This window comes from Cyprinus carpio, chromosome A9 (assembly GCF_018340385.1).
Source record: "Cyprinus carpio isolate SPL01 chromosome A9, ASM1834038v1, whole genome shotgun sequence".
NCBI classification, from domain to species: domain Eukaryota; kingdom Metazoa; phylum Chordata; class Actinopteri; order Cypriniformes; family Cyprinidae; genus Cyprinus; species Cyprinus carpio.
Window position 1 is genome coordinate 17604283 of NC_056580.1, and position 8922 is coordinate 17613204.

Sequence of the window (8922 nt, forward strand, 5' to 3'; positions counted from 1 at the left end):
TCTTAAGGGTATGAGCAACATCACAGTGATCCTATAAGTGCTTTCAGTAAATGCCATTCACTAAAGAGGATCACAGCTGAGCTACTGTTTGATCCATACTCTCATCTGCAAAGATCATCTAAATGTCAGGTCAAATAGTGAATTAAACTATTGTTCCTTTCCATGAAAGAAAATAAATGAGTTCCCTATTGACACAAGGCTTTTCAAAGAAACATGAAGGCATTGACTTCACGATAACAATCTTCCTCAGAGACAAAGCAGCTGGGCTGATTCTGGGCATGTTTAACAAGTATTATATAACAAAGAATCTTAAAGTTACTAGCTGGAAATCACTAATAATCAAATAACATCACTCTGTTTGGCCAGCGAGTCTTGAGGCGCAATGTGACTTTGTTGACTTAGCATGCAGCTAGCATGCTAACCTCTGCTAAAAAGAAGTCAGACAGATAAAACTCACACCATAAGCTGGACAATACATCCTCAAAACTGGCAATTGTCTTGTATTTTATTTAAAAATTGTATCTTTATTTGATAAATACTAAAAAATCCTACACCTTTCCATCTTAGTATTTGTTAAAATATGCTTCTGAAGTTACAGTACAGTATCTGTACTGTATCTGTGATATCTCCATATATAACCCTGGAGTTTAACAATACAGCATCATACAGTCTATTCACTTGGTGTTTTTGGTGTATTTGTTCCTTTATGGGCTTATCTGTTATTTATTTCTGGACAATAGCATATACTATTAATATACTAAACTGAAAAGTCAATTGCTCATGTTCAGAATCGGTTGCTTATGTAAGAACTGATTCAGAAAATAATATACACCCTGATGAAAAGAATGCATTGTGTAAATGTCAGCTTATTTCCCTGACTGAGGCCTTTCTCCTGTTATTCAGTGATTTGTATACAGGCAAGATAATTATAGTATCAATTTAATTGGGTGTTACCACTCAATACTATCAACTTTTAGCTCTGTGATTTCAAATCTGGCAGCCTGTATTAGCAACTGTAACCACACCTTCATTTATTCACCTAATCACATGTGAGCCATGATGTCTGGACATTCCAGTTTAACCCAACAGACTAAGACTTTAAAGATCTGCTTCCATATTATGTGTTATAACATTAATGATGTATGTATTTAACATTAGCTGTACTCATCTAAGTGCTGCAAATTAGAGTGATTAATGGGTGTGTTTAACACTTCAATCTTAAACAGTTTGAACCTTTAATTACAGCAATTAGAGTTTTTATCATTTTGTTTTGGTCACCAAATTGAGAACTTCTAGTTAAAAGTCTTGAACACTGAAAACTGTGGATCCTTGTATTACATTACCTCAGATAAAATAAATAAAAAAAATAAAATAAAAAAAATAATAAAAAAAACTCCACATGTAGCCAATCTATTTTACTCCCATCTCAGGAACAACATCAGCTTGTCATCTGTAACGAGTCCCTTCTGTTACGCATTTGCAATCTCTGAAAAATAAGGCGGAAATCATTTTTATCACTGTAATGGAAAATAAGAGGTTTTATGGGGCCACACATACAGATGTAACACACACCATAAGCCAAGCCATCTAATGTAAACATTCAGCTGCCACATTGTTCCACATAATGCGGCCATTTAGAGCATTATTAGTTTGAACAAAGATTTCTAAAACCACTTCCCAGTAACCCGGTGCATATTTCATATGAGCGCTGAGTTACATTTTATAAAAAAGAAAAGAAAATCTGTGCAAAATAAATACACGTCATATGTACATTTAAAGCTATCCTTTATCCCAAACAAATGCATAGTAAGGAAAATAAACAACTATGGAATTAATCGATATCCGACCTCTTGTCTTGCCAGGAAAAATACAGCATTTGTAACCACTTATTGCATTTCAGTAAAACACAGCAATTAACATAAAGGAGTTCAGTCAATCTTCAGACTGTGCTCTTTCAAACCTTTTGCCTATGTAAAGTGAATCCTCTTCGAAATGTATCATAGTTTGGACTTCATCCAACTCTTTGGTGTTCTGAAGCTACATTTAATTTTATAATTCCTGGTGACTCCCACACAAATTTCTGAAGTTTCTTATCAAGTGCTGCTTGAGATATTAATTCATTGTGACTCTGCGTTTGTGGCTCACATTCTCATGACTATTCTTCAGTTTGGTTCTACAACCAAGACTACAGCTGATTTTATGGTTTACCTTGTGATACAAGTATGAACAGTCATTAACAGGAATATTCTGTGTTCATTTAAAGTTAAACTCAGTTGACAGAACTTGTGGCTTAATGCTGATTACCACAAAAATTCATTTCAACTTTCAAAATCTGGTTTACAGTGAACAATTGCAGTAGAAGTGAATGGGGCCAATCTTGTAAATGTTCAATGTTTCAATACTATAGCCACAAGATGTAAACAATATGTTTTTAACATGATCAACATTATGCCACAAATGATGTCAACTAATTGTAAATTGTATTAAACCTGGAATATTGCTTTAAAGAAGATTAAAATTGCCCACAAGTCCTTGAACATTGTACATTTTACGTGGCACCTCAATTCTACAAGCTAAAAAAGGCACATTAAAAGTAGTCATACAAGATGATCTCTATATGCAGACAAACAAAGAAACAAACAAACATGTCAAAAGAATGTCAAATGAGCCAAGTTCTCATCAATTAGCTGGTTTTGTGACCACAGGAGCCGTATCGACGACAGGGTTTGGTCCTGTTGTACCTGATGAACTGCCAAAACCCCAGATTAACCAACACACCCAAATCCTAATTAGTATCATCAACAGAGGTCCCTCCCCCGGCACTGTCAGAACAACGAGAGCGGGTGGCTCTAGTTCTGGTGTCTTTTCATGTGGAGGGCCAGGTGGTCCGATCGGGAGAAGCAACGGCTACATACGGTGCACTGGAAAGGTTTGGCCCCTGTGTGCTTCCTGAAGTGGCGCGTTAGCTCGTCAGAGCGGGCGAATCGCCAGTCGCACCCCTCCCATGAGCACTTGTATGGCTTTTCGCCTGCAATAAAACATAGGCCAATACAGGTTGAGGGGAGAGCACCACCACAATATAGTACTGTGTACTATATAATAATGGCAAGATAAGGTCTTCCTATAGAGTCACATTTATAGGCTGCATGCAATAACATACAGTCTGAACAGTATAGTCTGTTTCACAGACAAATGACAAATGTCTAATCTGGCTCTTTTTAGTGAATCAAATAAATTGAGCACAACCACTGTAGTACCTTTTATGACCAAATGACCCTTATGAGCCAGTCCTTTCAATGAATAATTCAAAATAACTCAGTCAAGTAACCATTCAAATCAGTCTTAAGGATCCTTCACTGAATGGACTAGGCATATCTATGACTGATGGAATTGGTCACATTAAAAAAATACATAAATAATAAATAAAAATTTATAATATTTTATATTAGAATGTTTTACAAATAAATACATTTCACAGATCACATCAGTTGGTAAAGATAAGTTTTGATTGTGTTGATTAGTATATTTGTTAAATAAATAGCAGTTGAACTTTATTGAAATATTGTGTGACAGAAATTCCACACAGACGATTACATGAAGAGCTCTCTTGTTAATGTGATATTGCTTATTAAATGTCTTACCTGTGTGAGTACGTAAATGAGCCTTCAAATGTGAGGACTTGGTGTAGACCTTCTTACATCCTGATGTGTAAGAATACAATAAATATGAATACATATCATAACTTTTAAAATTAAAGCTCATATCCATTATACAATCCTTAAAAGGATAGTTTGCCAAAAAAAGAAGAATATTCTGTGAATGCATTTCTTCAACCTCAACTTTCTGTCTTCTGAGAAACATAAAAGCAGATATTTAAAAAAAAAAAAAAAGTTCTTCAAAATATATTACTTTGTGTTCTACAGAAAAAAGTAAGTCATGTAGGTTAGGAACAACACAAGGTTGAGGAAATTTTCATTTTGGGGTGAACTATCCCTTTGAACTAACATTCTGGCCAGCTCTGACATGTCCAGCAGCCTCATATACAATGTCAAAAGGTCATTGTCTCCTAAGCCTCTTAGTCAGTCAAAGTCCAACCTACAGACCGGTAATTGCCCGAAGTTTAGTCATCTCAGTCCACACAATATCTATTCAACAACATTAAATCATCTAAATAGCCATTTAAGCCTGCACTGCTTCATAGACTATGTGGAAAAAGCTGCAGCTTCCTTTTACGGCCTTGAATATTATTTCAAATAAAGTGTACGCAATAATCAAATACTGAAGTGTCAAGATGCTAAATTCAATCTCACCTGGTACATCACAGTGATGTATTCTCCTTTTGTCTAGATCGGGATTGTTTCTGCGGTTGTACTGGGCAGGAACTGCTTGTGTTTGGCCAGAAAGTGCTGGTCCAGGGGTAAGACCTGCCATTTTAGATGCCATGCTGGCAGCATATGATGGAGGTGGTGATAAGTTCTGTATGACTTCTTTCCTCCTGTCAGGGCTGCCCGGTTCTGAGTTTGGAGGGGAGGGTGGTAGATAGGCCGCCCTCTTCTGAGGATGCTGACCAAACTGGGCAGGTAGCGAATATCCATTGCTGCTCATATTACAATGTGGTCGTTCTGCAATATGGCTGGTTTGTGGGTGACTGCTGTTATACGTCGGCATTGGAGGGCATGTGGCATTGTGGGAATCTGTGCAAGAGTGGCCACCAGGCACACTGGGCTCGAGCTCCGAATTCAACAGCTGAAAAAGTGGAACGTCTGGGTATTCAAAGGATGGCGTCTCATGCTTGATGTAAACACTGCTTCCCATTTCCAGAGCTGGGCTGTAGAGGTTTGTGTACTCTGGGTGCGTCGTGGTGGGCGCAACTGAGCCGTGGCAACTGGAGTAATTGAAAGACGAGTGCAGAGGTTCCGTCTTTATCTGTGGTGCCGCAGACCTCATAGGTCTACACATGCCGGTCCGTAGGTAGGTGACGTCTGGTAAAAAAACATTCATGTTTATGCTGTAAGGTGTGCCTTGGTCCATCGTCATGGAATTGTCTTGACAAAACTTCTTATGGTCTGACAACATGTGAAACTGAGGCGGCAGGTATCCATCCATGTCTCTTCTGATCTGAGGAACAGAAAAAAAGGGTTTTTATTCACCTCAAATATATACAATACATGAACAGAAACAAGTATGTTCAGCTACCCAACAATTATCCATGAAAATGTAGCAAAAATCTACGTTAAGCCGGTTAGCATTTTCCTGTTAGCCAGATGCTTTAACTGTGATCTCGCTGTATTCGAACAAATTTATAAATATTTTATTGTGTTACAGGTTTACCAGTGTCTGATTCTTTTTTGGGCTTTTAAAAGCACAAGCTGTGTTCACATCACAGTTCAGAACGGTTGCTCAGTGATGGATTTGGGACTGTGTGAGTTTTTATGGTCCCATCAGCATGACACTACAGTCATTAGTCACATGGTATTTACCACTCAGCTGATTGGCTCAAAACATTGCATTTTTCCTGCCGAGCAACTGCCACTGACATGGGAACGCTAATGGATAGATTTCTTCACCTATTACATATACCTCTTTGGCATTAATCCTCTGAGCTTGATTGTAAACATTGCATAAATTCCTGAGAATTACAAAACAAGTTCAGAGGAATGCATCTTCAAACTGACTGACTTTTTTTTTCCATTATGTTCACATGTAGATCCACACTCTTAAACTCAAAGATCAAATTAAAATTTCAGCCATTTTCAAGTCAACTTGTGTGCATCTCTAAATACACAGGCTTGTTGCTACCTTACACCGAAGAAGGAACCCCACATGTAAGCGCGCTCTCTCTCTCTCTGCCATCCATAAACTAGGAAATACTCCATCTGAATTTAGAGCCTACAGCTGCTCTGCTGTTATGGAGTTTTCAGATTAAGGTCAGTGCAGAGTTCAGCACAATTCATCTAGCATGCTTCATATATATCGTACTGGAGAACACCATTAGAAAACATTACTGTAAAACATGAGCTGTGCAGCGATTGTGTTATGTTTTAGATCAAAAGCATAAATAACACAGGCATTTCGGAAAGCTTGCCACCCAGCACTGTTTACCAATGTAACATGCGATTACAGATTCACTCTACCAGAATATGATGCTTTGATGGAGTGTCATTAAATCCACTGTAATCGTCTTCTCTCAATGCCTCGCTCAGTTCTTAGAGGTGTTTTATTCTAGCCGTGGATCCTGCTCAACAAAGCGTTGCCCATTACCGCATGTCCTCTGCTGAAATAAACTGGAGATCACGTCATTCAATACACCGCGAATGAGAACTACACGACAGACAGCCAGAGATGTCAAGCGCTTAACGCGTTTGACAAGACAAATTACGCAACTGCCTCGTTTCAGTGACTCAAAACGGGGCGGGGCTTTGTCTTTATACATTTAATAATTCACCCAAACAGGTTTTTATTATCTGTAATAGTCTTGTGAAGAAAATAAAAACATGGTAATGAACTGTAAAAAATAAATAAATAAGTTTGTATGTAATGTATTATTATGTATTATTAAAACTGGCTGCTGTAATTGCCAGAACTTTATCATACAAATACAGATCTTTAGGTGTTGTATATTTTTAGTGGCGTATATGCCATTAAATCATATAATTTTTACATACCAACCTATTTTATCTATTAAAAATGTTTGTTACTGTAAAATGTACTTATAAAAACACAGTTGGAACCCAAAGTTCATCAAAATTGGCCTGTCCAGCAACTGTGACAAATACAAATGTGTTTCCCACATACAAATACAAAACACCATAATAACATTACTGACAATTAAGTAATGCACTAACCATCAACTAAAACATACAATACAACACTCCAATTCGGACAAATGTGAGGATCTCCACAGGGATTCATCCCCCCGCCTCAAAAAAAGGTGGCATAAGGTGAAAACAAAAGTACAAAAATAATTTACTGTAAAACAATACATATTGCCATTTTGAATATTAATTATCTCTGCATTTGTGGTTAAAAAGTATATGTGTTTATTTTCTTTATGAAAATGGCAGATCGTTTCAATAGATAAGACCCTTGTTCCTCTGCTGGGATTATGTAGAGCCCTATGCAGTTTGCTTATCAAACAGGTCTGTGGATGATGCAGTCAATCATTCAAGCACTCCTCCAGACCAAACTAACCCAGCTCTCTCTTCCCTGCACCATTCGTCAATGCATCACCAGCTTTCTGACAGATAGGCAACAGCTAGTGAATCTGGGGAAATGCATGTCAAACAGTTGTACCATCATCACTGGAACCCCTCAGGGATATGTTCTCTCCCCACTGCTCTTCTCCCTCTACACCAACAACTGCACCTCTACTGACCCCTCTGTCAAGCTCCTGAAGTATGCAGACAACACTACAGTCATCGGCCTCATCCAGAACAATGATGAGTGTGCATACAGAATCGAGGTTGAGCAGATGGCTGTCTGTTGCAGTCTTAACAACCTAGAGCTGAACACGCTCTAAACAGTGGAGATGATAGTGGACTTCACGAGAAACTTCCCTGCACTCCCCGCACTCACCATCATGAACAGCTCTGTGGCAGCAGTGGAGTCATTCAGGTTCCTGGGCACCACCATCTCTCAAGACCTGTAGTGGGACAATCACATTGACTCCATTGTTAAAAAGGCCCAACAGAAAAATGTACTTCCTTCGCCAGCTGAGGAAGTTCAACCTGCCACAGGAGCTGCTGAAACAGTTCTACTCATCCATCATCGAGTCTGTCTGTCATGTACAGCTGGATACAACTAAAACTGTGTCTATCTTCATTTCAGGCTGCAAAGCAACAAAATGTGTTTATTTTAAAGGGGTGGGGGTGATTCTTTTCTATACCCACTGTTTATAGTATCTAACCAAATAACACGTTTTTAGTGAAGCTTTTCCACAGTATTTGTCCAAAAAATTATATAAAAAAATTATTATTATACATAAAGTGAGACTAAATGTCTGAAATTGGTTACCAAAGTGTTTAAATTAAATTAAATTAAATTAATGGCCTTGTTGTTATAATGTTATAAATTATAACACAACAGTTTCCCCAACAACACTTGAAGGTAATCAGACCAGATAAGGCACTCCAAAAACTATTCTTTTGTATTTGACTTATGAGATCCTAAATCAACATGAATACAGTATGGAATTCCATGGAATGGGTTAATTTATGCCTCCTCCCTCCCTCTCCCTCTCCCTCTCCCTCTCCCTCTCCCTCTCTCCCCCTTGGGCCATATGTGCTGGTATGCAAAACTGCTTGACTGCACTGCAGCTGCCTGTGTGGATTGCATGTTTTATGCCAACATGCTAGGAGAAGTGTTGAAGTAGGCAAAGTTGCTGCCAGGGACAAATATCAGGAATGTTTTGATTAAAATAGCACATGATCATAAACGATCACTGGAATGCCTTGGTAGGTTATTTGTGGGCAAATTTGATGTCACTTAAGGAAAGTTGAGTTCATAAAACCTGTTATGCTGTAAAAATATCAAACAAACAAACAAACAAAAAAATCTAAATTTACAGTTGCCGGAAGTCAGACAAGCATGTTTGGCTGGCTGTATTATCAAGTTAAATATGTAGAAAATGTTAACACTCAAAATGTTGCTAATTATTACTGAAAATGTGCCTGGAAGTTTCATTTTATTATGAAAGGAAATCAGTGTTATAATTAATGAAACATACAGTATGTGTTAGCATGACAAATGAGTTGTGATGTCATTCATATGTGAACCTGCATTGTCCTGCTTTACAGAAGTTTTTGAAAACCAAACATAGATATATTAGCAAAACAAAGACACATGTTGGACAGGTTTAAAGATTTGTTCTGAGGCCGGACAAACCACTGAAACTGGAACAATGTGATGTTCTTCTTTGTGAAG

General features: G+C 37.9%; 1 protein-coding gene across 3 annotated transcripts; it reads right to left on the reverse strand.

Annotated features, from left to right (window-relative positions):
• Positions 1-2233: 2233 nt before the first annotated feature.
• klf5b (Kruppel-like factor 5b) lies at positions 2234-7632 on the reverse strand. 3 transcript variants are annotated; one of them, XM_019074813.2, is made up of 4 exons: positions 7576-7632; positions 4311-5118; positions 3642-3701; positions 2234-3028 (listed from the first exon to the last, which is right to left on the reverse strand). In XM_019074813.2, the coding sequence occupies exons 1-4, from the start codon at positions 7630-7632 to the stop codon at positions 2850-2852; spliced, it is 1104 nt and encodes a 367-aa protein (XP_018930358.2). In that variant the 3' UTR covers positions 2234-2849. The 3 variants fall into 3 exon arrangements, with proteins under 3 accessions (XP_018930358.2, XP_018930359.1, XP_018930361.1); XM_019074814.2 differs by lacking the exon at positions 7576-7632 and adding an exon at positions 6135-6400; XM_019074816.2 differs by lacking the exon at positions 7576-7632 and adding an exon at positions 5332-5557.
• Positions 7633-8922: the final 1290 nt, after the last annotated feature.

Coding starts and splice junctions, on each gene's coding strand:
- klf5b (XM_019074813.2), bottom strand. CDS start 7,632: ATGGTGGTGCCCAGGAACCTGAATGACTCCACTGCTGCCACAGAGCTG. Junction 5,119..7,575: donor CCACAGAGCTGTTCATGATG/GTGAGTGCGGGG, acceptor TCTGTTCCTCAG/ATCAGAAGAGACATGGATGG. Junction 3,029..3,641: donor TCATTTACGTACTCACACAG/GTAAGACATTTA, acceptor GTTTTATTGCAG/GCGAAAAGCCATACAAGTGC.